This window comes from Hippichthys cyanospilos, chromosome 15, assembly GCF_059441005.1.
Source record: "Hippichthys cyanospilos isolate Australia breed blue-spotted pipefish chromosome 15, RoL_Hcya_1.0, whole genome shotgun sequence".
In the NCBI taxonomy this organism is placed as follows: Eukaryota; Metazoa; Chordata; class Actinopteri; order Syngnathiformes; family Syngnathidae; genus Hippichthys; species Hippichthys cyanospilos.
This window is the reverse complement of record NC_142383.1, coordinates 16,546,221-16,572,658: the sequence shown is the minus strand read 5'-3', so window position 1 is coordinate 16,572,658 and position 26,438 is coordinate 16,546,221. Positions and strand designations below refer to the sequence as shown.

At 45.1% G+C, this 26,438-nt stretch overlaps 3 protein-coding genes across 5 annotated transcripts; all 3 read left to right on the top strand.

The window, feature by feature from the left end:
• Positions 1–705: 705 nt before the first annotated feature.
• Positions 706–12,859, top strand: sbno1 (strawberry notch homolog 1 (Drosophila)). Its single transcript, XM_088434691.1, has 33 exons — positions 706–1,065; positions 2,330–2,449; positions 2,527–2,625; positions 2,985–3,215; positions 3,284–3,416; positions 3,487–3,590; positions 3,663–3,759; positions 4,277–4,437; positions 4,533–4,666; positions 4,745–4,835; positions 5,030–5,191; positions 5,342–5,477; positions 5,557–5,662; positions 5,757–5,910; positions 6,002–6,184; positions 6,313–6,410; positions 6,494–6,645; positions 7,041–7,253; positions 7,347–7,520; positions 7,597–7,766; positions 8,365–8,496; positions 8,575–8,710; positions 8,792–8,904; positions 8,988–9,059; positions 9,139–9,238; positions 9,306–9,380; positions 9,600–9,746; positions 9,833–9,927; positions 10,001–10,087; positions 10,225–10,362; positions 10,457–10,533; positions 10,968–11,161; positions 11,613–12,859. The coding sequence occupies exons 2-33, from the start codon at positions 2,330–2,332 to the stop codon at positions 11,753–11,755; spliced, it is 4,227 nt and encodes a 1,408-aa protein (XP_088290817.1). The 5' UTR covers positions 706–1,065; the 3' UTR covers positions 11,756–12,859.
• An 829-nt stretch (positions 12,860–13,688) lies between these two features.
• Positions 13,689–16,186, top strand: cdk2ap1 (cyclin dependent kinase 2 associated protein 1). Its single transcript, XM_088435240.1, has 4 exons — positions 13,689–14,110; positions 15,135–15,229; positions 15,346–15,472; positions 15,754–16,186. Exons 1-4 carry the CDS (start codon positions 14,044–14,046, stop codon positions 15,819–15,821), a joined length of 357 nt encoding a protein of 118 aa, XP_088291366.1. The 5' UTR covers positions 13,689–14,043; the 3' UTR covers positions 15,822–16,186.
• A 485-nt stretch (positions 16,187–16,671) lies between these two features.
• On the top strand, positions 16,672–26,246 carry mphosph9 (M-phase phosphoprotein 9). Of its 3 annotated transcripts, none has more exons than XM_088435595.1 (23): positions 16,672–16,734; positions 17,804–18,075; positions 18,372–18,516; positions 18,611–18,700; positions 18,976–19,337; positions 20,166–20,377; positions 20,510–20,622; positions 21,089–21,196; positions 21,271–21,461; positions 21,540–21,689; positions 22,432–22,519; positions 22,729–22,902; positions 22,966–23,013; positions 23,077–23,141; positions 23,208–23,285; positions 23,361–23,432; positions 24,142–24,263; positions 24,319–24,444; positions 24,512–24,632; positions 24,729–24,820; positions 25,327–25,451; positions 25,530–25,598; positions 25,668–26,246. In XM_088435595.1, exons 2-23 carry the CDS (start codon positions 17,843–17,845, stop codon positions 25,770–25,772), a joined length of 2,889 nt encoding a protein of 962 aa, XP_088291721.1. In that variant the 5' UTR covers positions 16,672–16,734; positions 17,804–17,842; the 3' UTR covers positions 25,773–26,246. The 3 variants fall into 3 exon arrangements, 2 of the variants coding, with proteins under 2 accessions (XP_088291721.1, XP_088291720.1); XM_088435594.1 differs by having other exon boundaries at positions 23,361–23,474; XR_015868022.1 differs by lacking the exon at positions 25,668–26,246 and having other exon boundaries at positions 23,361–23,517; positions 25,530–25,554.
• Positions 26,247–26,438: the final 192 nt, after the last annotated feature.

The following is a 26,438-nucleotide window of genomic DNA, read 5'->3' as shown; positions in this document are numbered from 1 at the left end:
TTTAGTTCCTGTCTTTGTAGCGGTTACGCTTTCCAAATTAGTTTCGTCATTTCCGTTTCTCAGAACCAGCCACAACATTGTTGTTGTTCATTGTTGCGTTGTATCACATTCAAAATTTTATTTCCTTTTTATGTTTTCCACCATCTACTGTGTTGCTGTAAGCATTGGGTTTCCCATCAGGAATTATGTATCTGAGAAAAAACATTCAAATGGCTGATGCAAAGAAGTATTTTGTATTTGATATTTCGATTACAGTCGTACAGTAAGTACTAAAGCCTAAATAATCAGTCATTTTAGGTTATTAAGTAATAGATTACTGTAAAACCACATTCATTTAGTACCCGCCATTTGCGGACCCCTCTTTTAGATAAACACTTGAAAATAAACAAATACATTGAATTGAATGGCTGGACTCTTTAAAATCGTAAAAATATGTTTTTGGTTTGATTGAATGAGTTAATGTATTTTGGATCCTAGATTCAGAAGTCACAGCTCTAGAAAGTACATAAAACCCATTCAATACAACAAATGTATTCATGTATGACAAAATATAGACATTTATTATATTTTACACAAGTACGTAATTATTTAGTAATCAGTTATTTTACGCCCTCGACAGGTGGCGCTAAGTTGCCAAGTCTCTGTCCAGTTTAAATGAAAACACGGAGAAGAAGAATTTGACTCGCCCCGAGGTCACGTGACGCCTCCGTACTACGTTTGACCGATGCGATGTTTGCCGTTTGCGTCAAAAGCATCAAAGAAGGCCGCGCTTGTCCTTTGTGCCGATGTGCTCTCGTGGCGGCGCGGCGGCTCCAACGGCCGCAGTGCTGCTGTCGGGGGCGACGCTGGGACGAAACGTTCGACGACGGGAGGAGCAGAACCAGAGGCCGCAGAGCTAGGCCTAGTCCGCGTCACGTGACCAGCATGCGGCGGAGAGCTTGATTAAAAAAAGAAGAAGAAGAAGAAGATGGCGTGAGCGCGGCGGCGCGGACAGGACAACAACCGAACAAGCGCTGCTAGGTGCCCTCATTGCGGACTTAGAGCCTCACAGATACCGCTCCTCAAGTAAGGCCACTCTTCTTCGGTCTCATTTGGATGAATAAAAACAAGAATTTTCCGCACGTTGGGGATTACTGCCTGTGCTGCTTATAAGAACTACCCGGTGTGCGGTTGCTGCTTTTTGCCATTCACCGTTGCTAACGTTAGCTTAGCCGAAGCAATGACACAAACTGACGAGGCAAACCCGCCAATTTAGCCGCGTTTAAGATGCCCTTCTCCGGGTGAGCAACCGGAGGAGACGTCCGCCGCCGTTCGCCCTTGTGAACTTAGCGTCTTCAGTTACCTAACACGTCTGCTAGCTAACCGGCTGGCGTACGGCTGAACCTCTCCCAAGTCGCATTTCGTCTAACGAATGAGAGCTCAAATGTTATAAACATAAGCCATGTAAAGCAAACAAAATGTTGCTATCAGGTTCCAACGTATTACGTTAAGGTACACCGGTGACATTGCAATCTCGCCGGGGCTGTTTACTAAGTCATGGGTCATTTTTTTCACTTTAGACCATGGTTGGAGATTACTTCCTCTCGTCTAAAGTCAACTGGGAAATTGTTTTCTTAACCCCGTGACATAAATGAGAAAAACGTTAAAAGTGCCTGTCTATTGTGTTGCGTTCAGGTACTGACATTGTGGTCTCGCACGGGCTTGTTAACAAGGCAACACAATGACAGCATGTATTCTTCCTTCGGCAACATAATGCACGACACGACCTAAATTATCAGTTACATTCAACTTCCATTTGTGTTAGCTTTAAAACAACTCATTTCTATTTGGTTTCGATTCGGCTTGTCTAGCCATGCTAGCTGCTAGCTTGACCGGAGCTGTGTCACCCTGCCCGGGGACAATCGAAAAAAAAAATCAGACCACTAATTATCAAAATGGGTCCTAATACAAGCCGCAATTGAATCAGTCCGAACGCCTTTGCATGTTTGAGCAAATTACTCAATTGCAATGATCTATAGAGTGTTGTTAATAAGTTGTTAGTGGCGACGTTGTTATGAAGCAGGAAGTCGGAGTAGCAGACACGTGTCTCGTTTGAGCCGACCTTCTCAATTACATCGTCATTTAATATTTGATTGACTTGCCCAAAAAATCGGAGTCATTTAATTGTCTCCTAGAAGTTCTCTACTGAGCACACGAGGATTTAGTAGGGTACCTTCAAGGAGTCAAAATATATAGACCCAAAACAAATGTCCACTACAGAGGACACAAATGAATGGGCTTGGCCTCAAGGGAATATGCCAGTGATGTTTTTTTTTTCTCTCTCTTGCAGATGGATCCCGAACAGGATTTACTTCTAACTGCTCTCAGCGAGAGCGGCATTTGCCCCAACGACATCGGAGTATTTGACGTGGATGCTCAGGATGTCGGACAGCCGTCCACAACGCAGCAAGTGAGACGTCCCTCCTTTTTCCCCTGCAAAAAATATAAAGGGTTCGTGTACTAATAGCTTTCCTGTTCATCTTTCAGTCTATCTCAATCAGCGCTCTGGATGTCGGCTTGGGGGCAGAGTCCGGGGATGTCGTTAAAACTGAATCGCCGTCTCCGGGCCCCATCGTGACTATCAGGGTAAAACTTTTAATTTGTTTTGAAATATACAATTATGTTTTCTAAGCAATAGTTTGAATCCACTTCAAGAGAGACCTTTAAAATTTTTCCAAGAGCTTGTTATCACAATGTCTTGAAATGGGAGCATACTTACTCCGACCTTCCTCCAAATAAAATGCATGTTTGTTTCAAGCTGTTGTTAGCATTTTGACGAGAAAATCTGTTAACACGACATTTTCAAATGCCATAGATGGGCTACTGAAATTTACACTGTTACAGTAATACAAAGCTTTCAAAACAACTGCAAATGATCAACCACGATAGAGCAGGGATTGACTGTGTGCTTTTTTTTTTTTTTTCGTCTCGCTCTTGTCTGGCAGCAACACAAACCTCAGCCATCGACCACCACATTTGTCTTAAATCAGCTCAATCAGCTGCCGTCGCTGGGAGCGTCCGCCACCAAACAGTTGACCGGCAACCCCGTCAAACACACCATCACCGTCACCAAGGTGGTCCATGTCTCTAACTCCGCCCTGCGGGGCTCGCCCGCGCCCACCTCCACGAGCAACACCCCCTCAGCGTCCACAGCCGTGCCTTCAAATCATGACCAGGTTGAACCCCCCCCCACGTTTTTTCCTTCCCTTGCGGTTTCTCTTACATATATTCTCCTATTCAACAGATACAGTTAAAAGACCTCCTCAGGGCGGGAGGAGCAAAGAGTTCGGGCCTGAAGGGCAACAGTCTGGTGGAGCTCATGAAGCTCAAGCCACCGCCGGACATCGCCACACCGGTAGCTACGGCTACGGGGCCAAGTAAGTTCATCTTGCACTATTGACGCCGCTAATGAAACCGCAAACCTGACAAAAATGTTTTTGGGCTCAGGTGAGCTTAACAACGGCATCAAGAAGGAAAACCCGGCGAAAGAAAATATTGTTAGCCCCTGGAATAAAGATGAGCTGAAAATGCACGCTTTGTCACATTCCCTGGTGAGTGGAAGACGCCACTCAATCGCCTGGAATGCCGTTGGATGTCTTTACGAGTCGGCTGTGATTGTGCAGAAGCCGCCTGGCATGAAGGATGAGGATGAGCCTGAGGAGGAGGAAGAAGAGGAGTTGGGTCACGCCGAGACATACGCGGAGTACATGCCGATGAAGTGTAAGTATGATGTAGTACCACACCGGTGGAGTAGGGAAGCAGTCCGAAGTAGGCAAAATCCAAAAGTAGGCAAAGGTACATTCTTTTTAATTTCGGAAAAAAAGGCCATATAGATTCATAATTTCTATACTGTGATACAGCGATATTTTATTATATATAATATTGGTTAAAATGTCCGTTTGACATTTCTCAAATTATCTTCCCACATTGAATGAAAATGCCCTTAGTCTGTTACAGAATATTGATAAAAATCACTCTAATGTTGATCTTTAAAAAATAGTTATGCAGTAATGCCATAATAGAATACAATGTAAAGGGTATGATTTTGGGTGACACAGTGGAAGAGTGGTTTGCACATCTGCTCCACACTGCATAGTTCATTGGCTCCGGCCTCCCTGTGTGAAGACAATGCACCGATTGTTCTTTGGTGCACACCTTGGCCACCTGGAGGCAGTAGAAAACAGACATTCAGCTATTTTGTCATGTTAAATCTTAAAAAGTGACCTTTTCCCCACAGTGAAAGTTGGCCTGCGACATCCCGACCCAGTGGTAGAGACCAGCTCTCTGTCCAGCGTGAGCCCGCCGGACGTGTGGTACCGCCTGTGCATCCCGGAGGAGGTCATCGACCGTGGCTGCTTGTCTGCTCTGCAGCTGGAAGCCATCACGTACGCCGCCCAGGTGAGTTGAGTGGGCGGAGCTCGTCCTCGGCCGTGTTTTTTTTTTTTTATATCCGAGACGTAAAAAACAAACAAACAAATGTTTTGTTGTCGCAGCAACACGAGACGTTCCTGCCGAGTGGCGATCGAGCAGCCTACTTGATCGGTGACGGCGCCGGAGTCGGCAAAGGCCGCACCATTGCTGGGATCATCTATGAGAATTACCTCCTGGGCAGGAAGCGGTCTCTTTGGTAAATAAGCCAAAGCCTCCTTGTGATTTTTGCTGCATTTACGAATAGAAATGTTCAAGCCGAATTTACCGCATGTAGGTTCAGTGTTTCCAACGACTTAAAGTATGACGCCGAACGAGATTTGAGGGACATCGGAGCCAAGAACATCCAGGTCCATTCTCTGAACAAGGTATGATTCATGTCTTGTACTTTTAAGGAGTCATACATTGGTGGAATGCTAAACTCCCTCACTGACCAATTTCCAGAAGAAAAAGGGATGACTCGCATTTTAATTTCACAGTTCATTGTCAGGCGGAGGCGATCGTCATTTTCCATGATATGTCCGTTTGAATTGCCCGGACTTGACAATATTAATTTTTCCAGTTCAAGTATGGCAAGATCTCATCCAAACACAACGGCAGCGTGAAGAAGGGCGTAATTTTCGCCACCTACTCTTCACTAATTGGAGAGAGCCAGTCGGGTGGCAAATACAAGACTAGGTTTGAGCAACTGCTTCACTGGTGCGGCGAGGACTTTGACGGTGTTGTATCCTTTCGTTTTGGTGCTCAGCCTTGGTGCACGTGTCGACTTGTGGTTTCCAAATTTAGTTGGCGCAATATACGTTGGAACACCCAACATGTGAGAAAATGAAACTGGCCTGTTTTACGAGTTTCCTTGACCCCCCCTTGTCCTCAGATCGTCTACGATGAGTGTCACAAGGCTAAAAATGTGTGTCCCATCGGATCGTCCAAACCCACAAAAACCGGGCTGGCAGTGTTGGAGCTTCAGAACAAACTCCCCAAGGCTCGCGTGGTGTATGCCAGTGCTACAGGTGAGGAGAAAGGAGGTGCAGGGGCACCTAAACCAGGAAGTTTGCCTAGCACTCAAATTAACTTCTCTCTTCTCACCAGGTGCTTCGGAACCAAGAAACATGGCCTACATGAACCGCCTGGGCATCTGGGGCCATAAAACTCCCTTCAGGGAGTTTGGCAACTTCATCCAAGCGGTTGAGCGCAGGTGATTACTAAAGAAGCACCATGCTAGCTAAATGATAAAATAATACAAACAGTCATAGCAGGCTAAACATGTTTTCATGGGTCCGTTAATTCAGGGGAGTGGGCGCCATGGAGATCGTCGCCATGGATATGAAGCTGAGGGGAATGTACATCGCACGGCAGCTGAGTTTCACTGGCGTGACGTTCAAGATCGAGGAGGTCCCGCTGACTCAGCGCTACATCAACATGTACAACAAGTCGGTCCGTCTGGTGAGTCCGCCGCCCTCTTTGAGCTTTAGCGAGATTCAACTCGCACAAATGTGTGAAAAGCGATGTCGAAACGTCTCCGCTTCCTGTTCAGTGGGTGAGCGCCCGTGAAAAGTTCCAGCAGGCGGCCAACCTGATGGATGCCGAGCAGCGTATGAAAAAGTCCATGTGGGGCCAGTTCTGGTCGGCTCACCAGAGGTTCTTCAAGTACCTCTGTATCGCCTCCAAGGTCCGGAGGGTGGTGCAGCTAGCCAGGGAGGAGGTCCAGAACGGGAAGGTCGGACTTCGCTCTTCACTACAAAATATTAAACTGTGAAAAAAAGGGAAATTACATTTAAATAATAATCCATTGAATACAGAAGCTTTATACATTGATGTGCTGACAAGTCCTTATCCCCCTCACAGTGTGTAGTTATCGGCTTGCAGTCTACCGGAGAAGCAAGAACTCTGGAGGCGTTGGAGGAAGGAGGCGGGGAGCTGAATGACTTTGTGTCAACCGCCAAGTAAGAACTCCCTCAGGCAAAAAAAAAACAACAAAGTTTTACCCCAAATTGAGATGCACTCTCGGTCCTCGCTCGTGTTGCAGAGGTGTGCTGCAGTCTCTGGTGGAAAAGCATTTCCCAGCTCCTGACAGACAGAAGCTTTACAGCCTTCTTGGCATCGATCTCTCGGCCAAGAAGACCCCTTCGCCGAGTGACTCTACATCTCAGCCCCAGCAGAAAGGAAAGAAAAGAAAAGGTGTGGGATTTGGGGTTTCCGTCTGACTTTTTACCCAGTGGTTCTCAAATGGGGGTATTGTGAGATTTAAGCAGGGTTTCTGCAGGTATGAGTAAATCTAATTCAATGATTTAAATCTCGTGACAGGATGAGTTACATTTTTATTTTCAAACTAAGAGCAAATGAATTGGAATGTGACTCAATCTTGTGCTAAAACGCTTTGCAAAACGGTCTGTACCTTTATTCTGTTTTATTCGGATGTACATTGTCCTTAGTGGCGCCGTTTTTCAGCAGAGGAGCCACAACTAAAACAGATGACGTTACACCCATTCCTCTGGAGTTCACAGAGATAGAACTCTAAATGTAGTTTCAAAACAAAGAGAGAGAAATGAAGTTGTTTAATATGATTTCTCCAGCCCCAGAGCTCAAGAAGAAAGCACAGAAAAAGAAGCCTCGCACGCACGGCGGACTGTCGGGCACAAGCTCTGACGAGAGCCAATCAGACGAGTCGGACAAAGACTCGGGCAAGGACGTCGACAGCGATGACAGTTTTAAATCGGTCAGCTCGGCGGACGAGGACGACGACTTCAACCCCTTCAGAGACGAGTCTGACGACGAGGACGAGGACGGTGAGGAACGCGTGGAAAGAATCCCTTTGAGGAAACGAAGAGAATTCCTCAAACGATGAACTGTAATAACGCTGTTTACTGGCATTTGTTCAGATCCCTGGCTCGTACGAAAGGAGCCCAAAAAGAAAAACGAGAAAAAGAAGAAAAAAAAGCGAAGGAAGAGCATCGACCCCGACTCAATTCAAAGTGCCTTGTTGGCCTCGGGCCTGGGCTCCACCAGGCCGACGTTCACTGCGCCCGTCACCCCTACGCCCACGCCGACGGCAGGTATGCGCCGATGCTTTGATGGGACTGCGCTTTATGGTTGGCAAGAGATTTTTCAAGGGGTTGGACGGTTGTGCAGTTAAAGCAGAGCCTGAGGACAGCTGCTTAACCAGTCATGACGCTGTGGAACACGCTCAAAAGATGAAGAAGGACCTCTTGGAGAAACTGGAAGAGCTGGCCGAGGAGCTGCCGCCCAACACGCTGGACGAGCTCATCGACGAGCTGGGAGGACCCGAAAACGTTGCTGAGGTAAAAAAAAAAAAATGCAGAGTTTGAGCCAACGTTAATATCAATGTGGTTAAGGAGTAAAGAATTAATTCCATTAAAAAAAGAAAGGGGGTAGCAGAGTTTCTCACAGTGTCTTAAAAGCTTTTCCTGCCCACCGCCAAGCAAAGTCCTACACCCCTTTCTCACAATGTCTAAAACATTTTTATGCATTTATTTTTTCATCTTCTGGTCCTAGTTGTTATTTAGATGGAGTGCCAGTGACAAAATTGGAACAAGCAATGTTTACACTTGCCTTTTATCCATTAACAACCAAAGTACAGCCTTTTGTCTGATAATTGCAAGATCAAATTGTATTCTAACCCTTAATGATTGATGGGATGATTGAGATGAATGAAATCATTAGCAATTCCATGTTCTTCCTATTTGCAATTTCTACTTTGTGATTTGTAAAACTGCTCCAAGAGAATGGCTAAAACTTTCTCAGGCCCTACTTTTCTAAGGCCCTGATCCTGCATATTGAATAGGTTACTTTAATTTTCTGTGGATATGGATAATTTTAGTATTAGGATGAATCAGCAAAGCAGGAGCGTTGGGCTCAATTTGGCTCCCCTTTTTCTAGATGACCGGTCGCAAAGGCCGCGTGGTCAGCAACGACGACGGCAGCATCACGTACGAGTCTCGCTCGGAGTTGGACGTCCCCGTGGAAATCCTCAACCTGACGGAGAAGCAGCGTTTCATGGACGGGGAGAAGGTAAAAGACTTAACGTTTCGTAAAAGCGGCTTATTAATTTGAGTCGAGTCTTGAGCTTTGCCGCTTCTCTCCGCTCAGCACATCGCCATCATCTCAGAAGCGGCCAGCTCGGGCATCTCGCTGCAGGCCGACCGCCGGGTCAAGAACCAGCGCCGCAGGGTCCACATGACGCTGGAGCTGCCGTGGAGCGCCGACCGAGCCATCCAGCAATTCGGTCAGTGCGGTCCAAAGTCGCTGCAGAGTCTCGCCGCCGTTTCGCCGGCGAGAGAACTCACCGTTGCCGTGTGACCCGCAGGAAGAACGCATCGGTCCAACCAAGTCACGGCTCCAGAGTACGTCTTCCTCATCTCGGAGCTGGCCGGCGAGCAGAGATTCGCGTCCATCGTGGCCAAAAGATTAGAAAGTCTTGTACGGGAATAATTCTTCACTAAATCAGAATATTGTGTTGGGCTTTGGACGTCAAACTGAATGCTGCGTGATCTCTCCAAAAGGGGGCGCTCACCCACGGAGACAGAAGAGCCACGGAGACTCGAGATCTCAGCAGGTTTAACTTTGACAACAAAGTAAGTGCCAAGCCCCTTACTGATAGAAATAGTTTTTGTATTCGCGTGTTGCGGCACTTATATTTTCTTCTTGTTGCAGTACGGCCGAAACGCTCTGGAAATCGTAATGAAGTCGATAGTGAAGCTCGACGCGCCGCTCGTGTCGCCGCCCGCAGACTTTCAAGGAGACTTCTTCAAAGGTAAAATGACAAAAGTCCACAAGCGGTGTATAGTCTGCAAGCTTAACGAATTGACTTTGTTGTTTAGATGTTCAAAGGGGCTTGATAGGCGTGGGCCTCATCAATGTGGAGGACAGATACAACGCACTTTCTCTGGACAAAGGTGAGCTAGGGATAAAATATTTCAAGCGGAAAGAATCTTAATTGTGGTCTATGACATCACTTTGAGGAAATGTCAAATTTGTACACAAAGACTGACTTGTTGTCGGTTAATTTTTCACGCTATTTCTAAGTAGAGAGATCAAAGATCAAAAGTGTCACCAAGTGGGCCCCATTCAAGTGGCATTTTTCCAGTGCATTAATATGACCCGGTCCCCGACAGACTACAACAACATTGGCAAGTTCCTGAACCGCATCCTCGGCATGGAGGTCCATCAGCAGAACGCCTTGTTCCAGTACTTCTCCGACACGCTGGCGGCCGTCATCCAGGAAGCCAAGCGCAACGGCAGATTCGACATGGGCATTCTCGGTGCGACGCCACGCGACGCTTTTATTTATCCGTTTTGTAGATTGACTTGTTGCATCTAATTTTATGATTATTTTTTTGAAATGTAGATCTTGGTTCTGGAGATGAGAAGGTGAAGAAGGTAGACTGCAAAAAGTTCCTGACGCCGGGCTATACGGCATCGGGTCACGTTGAGCTCTTCACGGTAGGTTAATCATTTTTGTGCGCATAGTTTTTTTGTTGTTGTTTTTTTTCCTAATTTGTGTGTGTTGTGGCAGGTGAGCGTGGAACGAGGGATGTCCTGGGAGGAAGCGACGCATGCCTGGGCGGAACAGAACGGACCCGACGATGGCTTCTACGTGCAGGTCCGTTGCATTGTAGATGATGGACGTCTAATTGGAACTGCATTTACACATGTGACAGAGGACAAAGTAGATGAAAGAGACTTGAATAGCACCTCAAGGTCATTTAAACAACGTGCGTATGTGTTGGACCCTGTCAGTCGCGGAACAACAAGAAGACGGCCATCCTGGTGAAAGAGGTGAACACAAAGAAGAGACTCTTCCTGGTCTACCGGCCCAACACGGGCAGGCAGCTCAAGCTGGAGACCTACGCCGACGTCAAGAAGAAGTTCAAGAAGGTTGGTGGGAGCAATTTTTAGGCCGGGGTTTTGCACACGTTATGGGGCAGTGTTTTAAAAAAACAAACAAATCAATTTTTGTATCCAATGGCAGGTCTTGTCAGAAGACGCCAAGCAACACTGGAACGAGCAGCATAGCTCATCGGCCAAGATCTGCTCGCATGCTTTCTGGTATGTACCTCAAGTATGTGCTAACCAAGCAATGAAGTTTATTTTTCTGTTTATTTGGGAGACGATACGATTCCAATATTTGTATTGCTATATGGTATGAGTAACTTAATTTTTGGTCCCGTAACAATTACAAAATAAAAATGAATGAGACACTCCTGGGTGTCAGTGGAAATCCGGTCAAACTTTGCCATCAGCTACATTCCGTTTGCAAGCATTTAAGAATGAACACGTGGTGCTGTTTTGAACCTCAGCCTGTTATGATAATCTATACTCATTTTTAGACATCTAATGCCATTACAAAAGAGAAGCCAGTGTAAGTGCAGTAAATGAACGAAAAGGCAGGAAATGTGAGATTTGAAAACCTTATTGTATGCACACTCCTGCCGTACGACGCGACTTTAACGGTTTGGACCGCTCGATACCGCCATCCGCAGGCGGGGGAACTGCAAGAAGGCCTCGTTGGGGCTGCAGTGCGAGATCGGCCTACGCTGCCGCACGTACTACGTGCTCTGCGGCTCGGTGCTGAGCGTGTGGAACGAGCTGGAGGAGGTGCTCACGCCCGTCAGCGGCACCAACGTCAAGGTGCAGATCGTACGCCTGCGCACCGAGGACGGCCAGCGGATAGTCGGTGAGTGGCGATCACTTCTCATCAACACCCCCCCGTAATTTGAAAAGAAACCTTCTTTTCTTAGCATTATGTTACTAAGCATTAAGTTAGATTTGCCGATACTTGCAGGAACCCAGTTAAAATCTTACGTATCCCCCATGTGGACATGTACCCCCATTTCAGAAGCTGTGCTCCAGAATAGCAGTTTTCAAGTGGAAGTATGTGAAGGGGATATGTGACATTTCAAAAGGCTGTCTGCATTCATCAGCAAATCTGATTTAATGCTGTGACAGAAACCGCATTCTTTTTTTTTAAATTGATAGCAAATTAATTGGAACATGAAAACTTACTTCAAAATTTTGCTGTAGTGATTCCCTTGCAAAACACCGCATGACCTACACCTTCTCTGCGAACTCTGCCCCCCCAGATCTTTTATTGTCACTTTTTACCTGGTGTCATATCACCCGCCTAGGTCTGATCATTCCGGCCAACTGCGTGTCACCACTGATGCACAAGCTGTCCACGTCGGACCAGTTCCAGCAGCTGGCCGTGCAGGAGCAGCACAAGAGGCAGCAGCTGCACCCCCAAAGTCTGAGCCACGTGCCCAACACATAGTGGCGAGACGGACGCCCTTAAAAACGGACTGGTGTACATACAGAGGAGTCCTTTCAGGGTTGTACTTGTTTGTTTGTTTGTTTGTTTTCTTATTCTCTTTTAATTTGGAAGACTCTCACTATCACCTCTCCTTCCCGCGAGGGAGGGGGTGATGATTTTCGTCCTCTGACATTCAGAGTGGAAATTGCGCGACGGGATCCACGCCACACTGGAAACTGACGGCTACGTTACAATCCAATAATAAACCCTTCAGGCTTTCACTTTGATCCTTGTTTCATTTTCCCACCGTTCTTGCCAGGAAGGTTTTTTCCAAGTTTGAGATTTTTGACCATTTTGGGCTGAAATATTCGGATAAATCTGAATTGACATGTAATCTTTGTTGGCCAACTTATTTGACACGCAACTGGGTGTTTTTTTTTTTTTGCCTGTAAAAAGTGAAGGAGATCTTCATTTGTGCAAAAGGTTTTGAGAAGGTCAAATTAGGTTCACCTCTAAAGCTTCTTGTGACTTTTGTTTATCTGAAATTGTCATCCAAAAAGCCAAAGATCAACTTTTTGGGGAAAAAGTGTTATGGGCTTGTTAAGCAGCAGCCACCTTCACGTTAAAACTATTTCCAGTCAGAACTACAAAGTGCATGAAAGAATTACAATGCATGACTTCTTTTTTTTTTTTTTTTTTAATTGTCTTCTCAGGTGTTTGGACACATCTCATTCCGTGGTCAAATATGTTTTTACTTCCACCACTTGTTAGCGCAAAAATAAATCAAGTGTTCTTTGGTTCCGAGATGCAAGCAGGACTCGAACAAATGTTGATTTTTGTACATTTTTGTATTAAAAAAAATGTGTATTTAAATGGCCTGTTCATATCCTCAAAGCTCCACTTCTCGTTTGGCTTTTTATTTCTTTTCCACTTTAAAAGGTCCATTTACTGGTTAAGATTTTCATTCATTGTGCACGAGTAGCATTTTGAATAAAGTCTTGCCAGTCACTGGGCTTGGAAAATGTTGCGTTCAGGGTTGGTCGGGCTTTGGAAATTCAGTGAAATATATTCCCGCTGATGTGACCTTAAACTGGTACAACGCTCAATAAAGCTTGGTATACAGTACTTTCACTTCCTTTAATCCTTTTCATGGTAAAGTTTTTAAATTTGGGCATTTACTAAAATATAAGTTCAAATTGGACCCATCCATATTTTGGCATCTACCTAGACGCTTATTTCATTATGGAAGGCAGTTTAATATAAATATTTGATGGGTACATAAGTCAAACGTTGCAATATATCCCAAATTAGTGTAAGAGTGCTATTCGATACTATATTTTGACATCTGAAATTAAAATGTGTATGATCTGAGAAATGCTTATTTTGTAATAAATGCCAATTGTTTAATGTTAAGTGGGTCCATCCATATTTGGGTACTTACTAAAACTGTTAATTTCATTAAATAGATTAACTGATGTCAATCAGGATCAATATGTAATTTAATAAATATTTTGGAGTCAAAATTAGACTTGTGTCAAACCATGTTTTGAAAAAAATAATTTTGTATATGATCATTTAAGCGTACTTAAATGTTTTACCATCAGAGACTGCTAAAAAAAAATGACATGGACAACAATGATTTACCGTCTTAAAAATCGGCTTATTCATAATGATTTCCATTTACCAAAAATGTCTACTGTGTACTTAAGCGTCGTTCCATTGGAAAAAAAAACATTGATATACTAAATGTTATGTGTAACTTCCAGTCAAATGTAGCATTAACATAAGATTTTGATAATAAAGTCTAATTCGATTAATTTGAACGCACGTTTACTGGTGTCAAAATTGGGTCAAACCATTTGCATGCCGCCCAGAGGTGAACACAAATATAATTATTTCACCCAAAAAGTGATTAGTCCCAAAAAATGAATACATCCATATATCTTTATTGAATTATGAAAACAGACGAACGTGTCATGCGAAATTAAAAAATTAGGACGCGATCGAACAAAGCGGACTTTAAAGTGTCGCGAAACGACTTGAAATGGCTTCTTAAGTCGTCGAAAGTGAGGCAAAAGCGCGGCTTAACTTTGCCCTAAAACGCGCCCGGGGCTCGGGTGAAACACGCCGACAAAAGTGTGTCTTTTCGGGGCTTTTCTTTCACCGGGGCTCGGGGCTCGCCTCGGCTGGCTGGCTGGGTGTCAACATCCAGTGACGGCCATGTTTGCCGGCGCCGCCGTAAACAACAAAAAAAGTGGGAGACAGACGCCTCGCTGAATGTCGGGTCATTTGGATTTCTTTCATTTAAAATGTCTCTGGGAATGTCTTACAAGCCCAATGCCCACCAGCACACTCCGGGAACTTCGGGGAACCAGGGTGAGCACAAAACGTCCGAGTGGGTCCCGGCGTGCGGCGGTTAAATCGACGATTAAATTCGGGGGGTTCTCGGAGAATACCTGAAGAGAAAGCCCCGTGTGTGTGCGTGGAGTTTTTTTTTTTTTTTTTTTTGTCCGGTTACATATGTCGGGTCACATCCTGGGAGCTAAGCTAATTCGTAGCCGCCATTATTACGAATGTCGAGAAAGGGGGGAGGAAAAGTCTCATCGGCGACGGCGTCTCGCGCGAGCTTCGCGGGCGTCCGGGGTCGCGGTCCCGGCCCGGGTGGGCGCCGTTTAAGCGGCGACAGTCAAAAATGTATCGGTCGTGTCGCGTCGAGGAAGCCTCGCTCCGCTTCCTCCTCCATGATGCTCCTCGGCTCCGAGCTGCGTGATTGATCCACGCCGATGAGCGGAGCCCCTTTGGGGACATCTGCTGGCGGAGGCGCGCTACTGCGAGCCTACGCAGTCTAGTCTTTGAAATGAAAATGGAAATATCCAGAAAAATGATGATTAAAAAAACAGTTTGGAAGAAAAAAAGTTATTTTTGCTCATTTATGTTATGTTATGTTATGTTATGTTATGTTATGTTATGTTATGTTATGTTATGTTATGTTATGTTGTTTTCAGGTTGATCAACATTAAAAAATGTATGGGCTTTAAATTTTATGGTTTCAAAATTAAAATTTGTAATGAAACTAGATCAATTTAAAAATAAAAATAGTTTTCGAACATTCAATTTGAAATCTCCAGAAATGGGGGAAAAAAAAGTAGAAAAAAACAGTGCCAGATATTTGTTTGGTAGTAAAAAAAGACGTTTTTTTAAAAATATTTTATATATTGTATTATATATAGTGTTGAAAAATTGGAACTCCCATTCAAAATGGCTTACAAAGAGGGAATATTTGGAAAGGTCAATTTGCTTTCACGCCAGTTTTATTTCTTCGCAGTTTTTCATTTTTTAATTTAAAAAAAATTGCTAAAATATTAACAGTTTATAAAAGTTTTTTTTTTTTCCGCTTTAGTCGGCAGCCTCCAGTCAGCAGCGAACCTGTCCCATCTGCAGTCCTACAGACCTCTGCTGAGCGACTACGGACCGCCTTCTCTGGGATTCTCCCAGGTAACGCCCGAGAAACGCGCTCCGATGCTAAAAGCGCATTTGCCGAACGCGAACGGGAGCCCGCCCGCTTTGCCGCCGGCTTGAACTTTCCCGTTTGCGTCAATGAACCGGTCCAGGGCTTGACGGGCAGCCAAGCGCCTCCCAACAAATACGCCGAGCTGCTGGCCATCATCGAGGAGCTGGGCAAGGAGATCCGACCCACGTACGCCGGCAGCAAGAGCGCCATGGAGAGGCTCAAGCGAGGTTTGGATTATTACCGTTATTCCTTTCATATTTCAGTCATTCAATTCATTTGCTTTGAACTCATTCAATCCCAAAGACATCATTTTACGTTTTTTTCAAGAGTTCAGAAATCCCTTATTTAGATTTTTGAAAACTGGATCAATTTATAGACTCTCAAAACAAAAAAATAAAATATGCCTTATAGGATTGAATGCGTCCATTTGAAAGAAGCGTGTACTTTTTCTCTCACTGCAAGTCATGTTGTCACGGTGATTTTTTTCGTCTTTTTTTTTTTTTTTCAGGCATCATCCACGCCCGTGGCCTGGTGCGCGAATGCTTGGCAGAGACGGAGAGGAACGCCAGGTCCTAGCGACAATCACGCATTCCGCGTCAGGAGACTTCCTAACCTTCAATTCAATTTGCATGTCATTTCCGGAGCGGGTGGAGACGTAGCCACAAAGAGTCAAACTCTCAATTTGTTTCTCAATCCCCATTTTCGGGAATTAGGGTTCTTTTTTTTTTTTTTTTTTTTTTGAATAATTATTTTTGCATGCAAAAAGGTAAAAGTGTAGACGCACTTCATGTCTTGTACAGGGGTTGGACTTCTTTTTGATATGAGTGACTGAGTGAGTGTCAATTCATTCGTGTTGAGGTTGCTTTTGTTATCAAACGAAAATGCTCTTACTTGCATCTTTGTATGTATTTATTACACTGTGTAATAAATTGTATTTTCAATACAGTTGTCCTTTGTTTGGCTTTGAATGCCTGAAAGCACGCACTACAGATTCTAAAATTCATCCCAAATCACAGATAAACATTCAATAAACGCGTTCCGTCAAAAATGAGGGACAAATGAAAAAAAATTCCCTACACCTATAAAAAAGGGGGAAAAACTGCGCTAATAATTGCACTTTTATTAAATTTGTGATTTCTATTCTATTGTTTTCATATTTATTTAATATCCACAAATCCGGGCAGACGATAATTTGTCACTATTTTGACCAATCGGATTGTTTACAATCCAAGTTAATAAATAATTCTAATGATTCTATTTTTGTACTCTAGATAGCGGTGTGCAATTGTTACGTTGCTTGCATTCTACTCAAAATTGAACGATGAAAAACGCCCCTTTCTCTTAACAGCCAATGGGGGAAAACATTCAACACAGTCTACCAATTACATGCCAAGATCTACAAACGTATTGCTACGTCATTTCAACAGCCAATCAGCGCCTGCCTAGCGTCTCCCTGAAATATGGATGACAAGACGACGCAAGCAAACTGGTAAGGTTAACTCACGTTGCACGTACTGCGCCTGCTTGCATATTCGTAACAAATGATGTCATAACTCGTATGCGCTTCCTCCAAATGCGTTTCCACCGAGCGTGTAAATTGCTTAGCGTTTTTCATCAGCGTAGTGGTGGGACTAGTTAGCTAGCATTTAGCATGCTAGCGGAGCCCGCCGAGCTCAAGTTAACCACAACAAGCTCGAGACGTCACCTGACAGTTTGGACCGAATCTGCTGCAAGCGTGTCCGCTTTTTTTTAATTTTTATTTCGTCTTATTTGGCTGCTTTTGGGCGCAGTGTTTACCTGGCAATTATTTGTATAATATCATGAAATAGTTGGAAAATTTATGCTCACTAAAGCAAGTTTTTTTAATACATTGTTCCCTCGGTTTGGTTATTGCGGATGCACTCCATCGCGGATTTTCATTTATGACAAGAACTTTTTCTGTAGCAGGTTTACGTCGCTGTATTTTTCATTTTTTTTCTTGCTTCTAAATCAGAACAGTAATAAAATATCATTTTTGTTTCATTAAAAAAAACTCGACTACATAGTTTTAAATTTATGACAATCTCTATTTCAGATTTACTTCTATTTTTGATCCACATTTCTAAGGCGAATATGACAAATATATCGATTTAATGTATTGTATGACAAAATAAACGATCTTAAAAAAGGAACAAAAGCAAAATTGGTTATTTTAGGTTAATTTTGTGAGTGTAACCTTCGTGATAAACGGGAACACTGTACACAGGTTTGGTGAAAGGTTGCGATACGCTTTTTGTATTTTATTTCAGATTAATTAATTCATATTGTGTGTGATGTGTATTGTGTATATTTCCATTTTTCAAGAAGGTTTTTGGCTAAAGGAAGTTCTAAAAACCGCTGGAATACTAAAATGAAGTACTAAAGTAGTTACTAAGAATGACTTTAGGCAATTAAGTCCTAGTATTTGATTACTTTAGTATGTAATGACCTAAAAACATGAATTACTTAATTATTTAGTACTCATACTAAGTGAATTATAAACTAAAATAATTGATTACATTAAGAATTTTTTTTTTTAGCTGTCAGAGTTCCCCCCACCTCTGCACGGGCCCTTAAACATGTCCACAGATGACAGCGTCTCTGAGGACGTGTCCAGTTCGGGGCCCCGCAGCCACTGCCTGGCCAGCGGGGACGGAGGCGGCAAGGACAGCGAGGCATCCCCGTTGTCCTCCGAGGCCACCACCGCCTCCGGGCTGGGGGTCTCGGAAGGCAGGCATTCGGCCTCCCAGACCACAGGGGGCACTGTGGCCACTCAGACTATCAAGGGCACGCCGGCGTCTAATAAGATCAGGTGAGGCTTTTGGCCCCTTTTTCTAACAAGAAAATTTCCGCTTGAAGCATGAAATTTGAAAAGATTGAACTCTTTTAATAACACACTAGTAATAACAATAATAAATAATAAAATTCTGGAAGGTTTTGATGGGGGTGGTAACTGACATCCTTGACTAATGCTCGTAAGCTAATTGAGAACTGTAGCGCTAACTCTGACCATTGCTTGGCGGTGTTTCCTCAAAAAAACGTCCCAAGAAACAGCGCCCCGGGAAGTTAGACGTTTTTCTTCACGGCAGCCATTTTGTTGCGTTTCAGGGGTCAGTGCGTAAAGGGCGACGCCTTCGCTTCTGGCAAGAACCTCCCGTTCATCAACCCCAGCTCCCTGGAGACCCTCCGAGCTTTGGTGGAGGAGATACGCAGCGGCGGCGATACGGACCCGCAGGTCTGGAAGGACTGCGAGGTGAATCGGCGCGAGCCCGCAGATCGCTCTGTTAATCCCACGTCTCGCTGAGAGCCCCCCCCCCACCCCCTGCCCCCCCTTTACCTTATCTCAGGGCCGATGGCTACATCTGTTCCAGTTGGTGGAAAAGCAATACCAGGAGCAAATCCTTGCGCAGCATGAACAGTACCAGTGCCAAATTCAGGTACCCATTCGAGAAAACCCCAAAGAAACCTTTTTTTTTTAAGTATTTATGTTTCTGTTAATCAATTCGCAATTTCGAATTCAATCAGTCAATAATTTCTGCTAAATTATTTGTATATTGTAAAAAATATTGTAAAATGATTATTTTTTTTAACAATTTTAATTGTGGTTGTTTTTTTGCCACGTTTGAAATAAATAAATAAACTAAATTAGCAATGAATATTCTAATACCAAATATTTTTCTTCAAACTATTTGAATCTACTTGATTTTGACAGTTAATTCAGGATGAGATCAAAGCGCTGGTGCAGCTCCAGAACCGGCAGGCGCCTGCGGACTTCACGCACAGCGCCGCCATCCAAACCGGCGAGGACGCCGCCGCCGCCAAGGACTTCCTGTTGCCGCTCACGGCCGGCGACTGCGCCTCCCCCGCCCGCGCCCCCAGCGATAGCCCGGCCGCCCCCGCCGCCCTCTCTCCGTTCGGCTCGCCCTCGCCGCCGGGCGACGAGCGGGCCGCCACGGGGCTCAGCAGCGGCTACGGCACGCTGTCCGCCTGGGAGACGCCGGCGCACCGCTGGACGGAAGACACCGCCGGGACGCGGGACCACGCCCGGGCTCCCGACACGCAAAAAACCTCGGGGTGGGTCGCGCTTGCACAACTTTACTTCTTCTTTTTTTTTTTTTTAAACTCCATTATTTTAACCCATTCACTGACAGCCAAAATGATTTTTTTGTGCTTTTCTTCGTCAATGGCAGTGAATGGGTCAATTTGAAAGAATCGAGTTGATTATGATTTTTTAAGTACATTTTACCTGCCGTGAGGAACTGTCAACGCCTTCAAAAAGAGGTTCGAAATTGCATGGTATGTACACACCACAAGGTGGCGACAAAACTGAGGTAATAAAACCACCACGATGCATCTCGCATGCACATAAACATCTCTTACGTTTCATAAAATGTGGTATAGTGTTCAAGAGTTATTGTTTAAAATGCACTTATGCATTTAGCATTGACACCAAATATGACAATCATGTAAAAAAAACAAATCACATTTCTTAGGGATTTATTTTTCATCAAGTTTTTTTTTTTTTTTAAAGCAAGAAACACTATAAAAGCATTCCAATCCTACATTTATTTTTCAACAAAAGAAAACCCGGGAAAAAAAATCGCACCTGAAAACAAAAAAAAATTCATGGGATAAAAAAAAAATCCTTTGCTATATTAAATACTAAAAGCATTAGTCTTGAAAAAAAAAAACATTTATTTTTGTGTGAACAAACATGTAACATTTACTTTGAAATTTTTTTAAATATGATGATAAATGAGGAAAAACTGCAACTTTATATGAGGCGAAAAATATTTGTGTGTACTGTAAATCTGTGTGCATGTGTATGTACAAACATATATGTATATGTATGTGTATATATATATATATATTCAAACATTTTGTGTTCCGCTGTTTGTACAGTCAGGTTCTGACATCGTGGGCTATGAGGCAGAAACTCCGCAGCAAGAAGCCGAAGACGGGAGCGTCCCGAATCCCCGAGTACGAAGAGCCGCCGCTTAGCCGGGGCCGCTCGGGGCCGCCGGAGAGCGCCGACCCCCGGAGTCCCGCCCCCGCTTCGCCCTGCGCCTCATTGGCCACGAGGAGGAGCGACAGTCTTTTGTCGGAGACCTCAGGTGTTTGGATCTCAGTTTTTGTCAAGGACCCACACGGACGCCATTTTAAATATTTGTTTTTATTTTTTAGTCAGGATTTTTTTTTCTATTTTTTTAAGAAAAAAAAATCAAGTCATGCGCTTCTCGGCCCAGGTCTGACCTATTGGCGTCCGGACGAGTGCGACCTCTATCGGCGTCTGCCGGACGCCCTCGGACGCGGCGGCGGCGCCGCCGCTTTCTTCCTGCAGGAGGCGTCCGCCCGTCAGGTGACGACACTCATTGGCCGCCATTACTATCTCAAGGCGCTTTCGGCCAATCGCAAGCCAGAGCAAAGATACTTTGGCAAAAGGCGACTTGGTCGCGTGAAATATAATCTGTATATTGGCTAAAAACACAATAACATTTGAAAAATAGATGGAAATCAAGGCATTTTAAAAGAATCAAATCATTATATTGTTTATATATATTTATCCTACAAACCTTTTTGTCCCCATGTAATAAATAAAATGACTATCCCTGAATGAAAAAAAATATATATATTCATATATATATATTACTTATTGCACTTTTTTTTAAAACAAGTAGTTCATAAACAAGGCTTGTCCATTAGGATGAGAAAAGCAGAAGCTTTTGTCATGCAAACATGTGAGGTGAGAAACTTGTCAAATTTCAAGTTGAAAAGCGTCAGATGCACGAAAAAAAAAAAAAAATTCCCACGATGGTCTGTGCTAGGATGAGGACTTTGCGTCCCTGCGCGACATCTACCAACGCAAGCAGAGCCCGGACCTCAAAGGTTCCGACTGGGAACGCTCCCAAACTTCTACTCCGGTGTGGCCGCAGGTAGGTCACATGACTACGCCCCATCGGGCCGGTCTCAAAAGGGCTCCTTGACGCGTCCCGCTTAACTTTTGCAGCCCCCGCCCGCGGAGGCATCCCCCCATCCTTCCTCCGCGACACCCGTGAGCCTAGACGGCGTCTCCGAGGCGTCCCGGGAAGTCCCGCCCACCCCGCGGACCAAGACCGGTGAGGGGGAACCCGCCCCTACCCGCGGTACCAGTCCGAGGCCCGCTTCCGGTTCCCCGGAAGATCCCGTCGTCCTCTCCTTGTGAGTCCGAGCGACCACGAAGGTGGCGCCTGTCCTTCTGTAGGTCCGCCTAAGTCCAGGATGTTTTTCCGCGCCCAGGCTGCGACGGAACCTGAGGGAGAAGCACTCGCGCCACGTGGCCGATCTCAAGGCCTACTACGAGTGCGAGATTCAAGTCCTGCGAGACAAGTTGGAGCTCCGAGATCTGCCCGGAGATCTGGAGAGGAGCAACCGGGTGCTTTCGGAGAGGTGCGTGCGTGGATTTGGGGGGAAATCTACACCAGACATGTGGTGATATTAGATCCACTTTTTTTTTTTTTTTTTTTTTTAATTGAAAAATATTTAAATTTTTTTTATATTTTATTTTTTTATTTATATTTTTAAACAAAATACTGAATATTTGTTAGATCCACTTTTTTTTTTAATTGAAAAATATTTCATTTTAATTTTTTTATATTTTCTTTTTTTTATTCATATTTTTAAACAAAATACTGAATATTTGGTACATTAAGAAATGTGTACCGCGTTCAATACAATTGAACAAATGCATTGAGGAAAAATAAAACACCAATAACTCAATTAATTATTTACAGAAGCGGTTTGTTGAGTCAACTCTGCAAGCGCTAGTGCTACCATATCACGAGTCTTATTATTGTCAAGCTGCATCACGTTTGCACACACGTACCAACACTTTTGCAACAATTTTGAAACTGCCCAAAACTGAAAAAAAATCCTTTTTTAAACCCTTTCTAATTTATTTTTTTCATATCTGTAAATTATATATTTGTGTTTCAGTAAGAACTTTTAAGTTCGTCTTGTTGCATTCTTGTAAGATCCAATAGGAGCCTGAGCCTGAATTTTCGATACTTGAAAGAAATCTGGTAGCTGCATCAACGTCACAGGAAGTCAGCCATTTTTGCCTGGTTGGTTCCTACAACAAAATTCTAGTATTCATCGCAACCTATTGATTTTTTTACATTTTTTTTTCCAGGTGCCAGCATCTTGAAAAAGCTCTGGCGGAAGCTAGCCGACGTATCGACCAGCTGGAGAAAACTAACGCCGCGCTGGAAAAACAGCTGGTACTACACTTTTGCAGCATAAAAGTACTTTGTACTCAATTTCTGTCACTTTTGAGGAAAGAGAAATCATTGAAAGAAGACACTATGAAGCTGAAATTTCACCCTGGTGGTGCTAATATGTTCAACATGGCACGACCGCTTAGTGCATCCATTGGCTAAAACGCCGCGAGAATAACGTCAAATAAAATGACTCCCACCTCCGTTTTCAGGCGGAGTGGCCGGAACGCTACGCCGTGGCGGGCGCCGCCGTCAAGTCGCTGCGTCGGCGCTTGGAGGACGCCAAGCGATCGACCAGGGAGAAGGCGGCGGCCGCCGCCAAGGCTCGCCGGCAGGCCGACGACAGCGAGGCCGGGAGGGAACGCGAGGTCCGGGCCAAGGAGGAGGTGAGAGACCCCACAGGAAATGACCTCGCACCGACCTCTTATTTTGGCTTTTTTCTTCCCCAGCTGCTTGCGCAACACAACTGTGTCCTGAAGGACAACGACAGACTAAAGGTAAGCAATGACGCTGCATTAACTAAATATATATTTATCATTTTTTGTGGCTTTTTTCGACAGAGCAACTTGCGAGCGACAGAGGACAAGCTTTACCAAGCTAACGATCTCATTTCAGATCTGAAAAGGTCATTTTCCTTATTCCTACAATATTTTTTTTTCCAAAGATTTCTTATTGTCTAATTTCATCCCAGAAGCGTTTCTAAATTGGAGTGCCAAGTGCGGCAGTTGGAGCACGAGAACCAGGCCAAGGTCCGCCACGCCGCAGCCGGGTGAGCGGCTAGCTAGCTATGCTAACGTAGCCGTCGGTATGTCTAGATGATATTCTATTGAAAAATATCCCGCAGTCTTTTCCAGCATCCCGACCTGCTGCGCTCACCCAGCAGAGGAGACGCGGAGCCGGACGTCACCCGAAGGAGGTCGCCCCGTCCGGATGCCCGACAGCCGGCCGCCGCTACAAAGTCGCCGTCGTTTTCTACACTTTATTGTCCCATGAAGGCCACTGTAATTCCCTGCTTGAAACGCAAGCTAATGGCCTAGCCTTACTTGGCTATTTGCTACTACTAGCTTATCTTAACTTTTCACTGTTAGCAAGTGTTCACAAATGTGTCGTAGTATTAGCTACAATTGCTATTTTTTTACCTGTTTACCTATTTTTTTACATTTGCTGTAAGTAGCTTAGATAAATTTTTACCAGCTGCTTGTAAAATTTGACTCAGCAAGGTTAGCCTAGCCCTTCATTGTGTCTAGTAGCATAGTAAATAGCTTATCTTAAATTTTTGTTACTAGCTAGTTGTGTTAGCTAGTAGCTTTAGCTACATTTTCTGCTACTCATCCATCCTGTTTTTTTGTTTCTTTCGTGCGGCTATTCTTTTGCACAACTTTCGATATATATAACATTTGCTGAATCTTTACCAACTGCTAGTAACGTTAGCTCCAACTAGGTTAGCCTAGCTCTTTATTTGATTTTGTTTTACTTCTGGCTAGTTGTAGTAGGTTTATTAGCCACGATTAGCGTAACCCCTTCACCAATAGCCACTAGTAGCGTTATATTTGTTGACGATTGGCCAATGCTAAATGCAAGTAAAATGGTCTTTCTCGGGACTTATCTGGATCCCGGTTTCGCAGGTGCGCGGCCAGCCGAGACCCCGAGCAGACGGCGTCCGCTTCGGGCGCCGGCTTCCTGACGCCCATCATGAGGGCGCTGATGGAGATGGAGGAGACCCGAGCCACGGAGAGCCGGGCCCCCTGTAAGAACAGCTTAGCGGGGCCCCGCTTTTTCACTTAGTAACCAGACGCTTGCAGGGAGGGCCAATCACGGGCCGTCGCCGGGCGGACCGCTCAGGAGCCAGAGGAGTTTGTCCCCGGACGGCCATCGGTCGTCCTCCTTGCCCCCGCCAGGACCGCGAAGCTCCTTGGTGACCACGCCCAGTACGTGCCGGAGAATCCCCGGAGATGGTTTCCAGGCCTTCCTGCGTTTATTTTGGCTTGTTTTCAGCCAAGAGAGAGACCTTACTGGGCCCGTTGCCGGCCAAGGGCAGCCCCAAGCGATGCCCCGCCGAGAACTACTCCACCGCCTTTGGTCACATGATGCCGCGGGAGGAGCACCTGGGCAACGGGTCGGTTGAAGCTCACGCGAGACAGGAAAAGGCAGCGCCCTCCTGGCTCCAGAGCAGATGCCAAGTAGAAAGCGGTGCTGAATTTTCATCCCGCAGGTGCCATTCGCACGCCGACCACACGAGGCGCCACTCCTTCCACAGTGCCAGTCCCAGGAAGAAGCTCCACTTTGGCTCAGCTGAGCACCGCGGTGAGAAGATGGGTGGGCGTGACAAAAGAAAGTTCATGGGACTGCGATCATCTCCCCCTCCCTCCTGTGCTCTCCCCATCTCTCCCCCTCTACTCTCTCCTGCCCCACCCCTCCCTCATCCTCTCCCCCTTTCCCTCACTCCCATCTCCCGCTTTTTCTTCCCTTCCCTTTGTCCCCTCCTCTTACTCGCTCCCTCCCTTCCTTTCCCTCCCTCGTCTTCCCCGTCCCTCCCTCTGCTCCCCTCTCGTTCTTCCTCTCTTGCTTGCTCTCTCCCCCGTCCACATCCATCCTCCCTCCTTCTCTCCCATCGTCCTCCCCTGCCTTTCTCTCCCACTCTTCCCCTCGTTCCTCTCTCCATCTCCCACTTTTTCTCCCCTCCTTCTCTTCCTGTCTCCTACTCATTCTCCGCCTTCCTTTTCCTCCCTTTGGCTCTGCTCCTCTCGCTCCATCTCCCCCTCCCGCCTCCCCCATTCTCTCTGTTCACATCCCTGTGGCTGTGTGCGCAGAAGATGCCCCGGACGCCCGGCTGGCAGGTGAAGCCGGAGAAGGGAGCCCGGCCTTTGACAACAAAACCATGTCGCTGGCAGAGGCCGAGAGGCTTTTCGATGAGCTCACGCGGGAAAAACTCGAGGTGACTTTAACGCGAGACCGCCGTTTAGGATGTGTGTGTGTGTGTGTGTGTGTGTGTCGCTTACGCTTTACGGTACAGATCGAAGCATCTCTGAGCCGCGTGCCGCCGTCGGGCGCTCGAGTCAGCATGAAGACCAGGATGGATCAGGTGAGCCGCACCGTCGGGTACGCGCGCGCCTTGGCGGAGGTAACAGCCGTGTGCGTTTGTGTGCGTCAGGTGGCCTTAGAGGAGCGTTTGGAGCACGTGAACCGAGACCTGGGCTCCATCCGCATGACGCTCAAGAGGTTCCACGTCCTACGCTCCTCCGCCAGCTTAGCGTAGCGGCACGCTAACGTTAGCGTGGCCTTGCTAGCATCTTTTGAAGGCACCCTACTACCTAGCGCTCAGGGATCCCTTTTTTTAACGAATTTTCTGGAAGGCTTTATTTTTTATACCACGCAAATTTGTAGATTGCTTTTGTTTTTAAAATCGAAGAATGTGGATGTATATTGATACATTTTTAACAGAGAAAACTTTCACACAGCCGCAATAATGTTTTCATGCTCTTGTTTACATCATTTACGTTGAAGGAAAGTGCTTTTGTGTTACTTGACATTCCATCTTTGATTTTTTTGTATATGATTTAAAAAGATATATATATTCATCATGACCACAGCCAGCACAACCTTTTTCATGCCTAATCCTCCATGGAACTATTCCGGAATGTTGTCCGCATTGCACAATAAATTCATCTTATTTTCTATGATGAAAAGGTGTCTCAGCGATTTCAAAATAAAATCTGTAAACCAAAAATAACATTTAAAAAAACCTTACAATACACTGTCTTTTTTGTTAAAAAAAAAAAAAAAGCCTTGCAATGGCAACAAATACACTTTTTTTAAAAGCCTTAAGTTGATTTTGTTTGCAAAAAAAGCATGGTTTTTGGAAAAAAAAGCCTTACTATACATGGCTTTTTTTTTTTGCAAAAAAAAGCCTTACTATACAGTC

What these genes read in the sequence shown, in the direction of transcription:
- mphosph9 (XM_088435594.1), top strand. Translation starts at nt 17,843, where the DNA reads ATGTCCACAGATGACAGCGTCTCTGAGGACGTGTCCAGTTCGGGGCCC. An exon ending in CCGCGCTGGAAAAACAGCTG is followed by an intron (nt 22,520 to 22,728) that starts GTACTACACTTT and finishes CTCCGTTTTCAG; the next exon opens with GCGGAGTGGCCGGAACGCTA. An exon ending in TGAAGACCAGGATGGATCAG is followed by an intron (nt 25,599 to 25,667) that starts GTGAGCCGCACC and finishes TGTGTGCGTCAG; the next exon opens with GTGGCCTTAGAGGAGCGTTT.
- sbno1 (XM_088434691.1), top strand. Translation starts at nt 2,330, where the DNA reads ATGGATCCCGAACAGGATTTACTTCTAACTGCTCTCAGCGAGAGCGGC. An exon ending in GGTGTATGCCAGTGCTACAG is followed by an intron (nt 5,478 to 5,556) that starts GTGAGGAGAAAG and finishes TCTTCTCACCAG; the next exon opens with GTGCTTCGGAACCAAGAAAC. An exon ending in AGGAGGTCCAGAACGGGAAG is followed by an intron (nt 6,185 to 6,312) that starts GTCGGACTTCGC and finishes TCCCCCTCACAG; the next exon opens with TGTGTAGTTATCGGCTTGCA.
- cdk2ap1 (XM_088435240.1), top strand. Translation starts at nt 14,044, where the DNA reads ATGTCTCTGGGAATGTCTTACAAGCCCAATGCCCACCAGCACACTCCG. An exon ending in GGGAACTTCGGGGAACCAGG is followed by an intron (nt 14,111 to 15,134) that starts GTGAGCACAAAA and finishes TTTCCGCTTTAG; the next exon opens with TCGGCAGCCTCCAGTCAGCA. An exon ending in CTTCTCTGGGATTCTCCCAG is followed by an intron (nt 15,230 to 15,345) that starts GTAACGCCCGAG and finishes GAACCGGTCCAG; the next exon opens with GGCTTGACGGGCAGCCAAGC.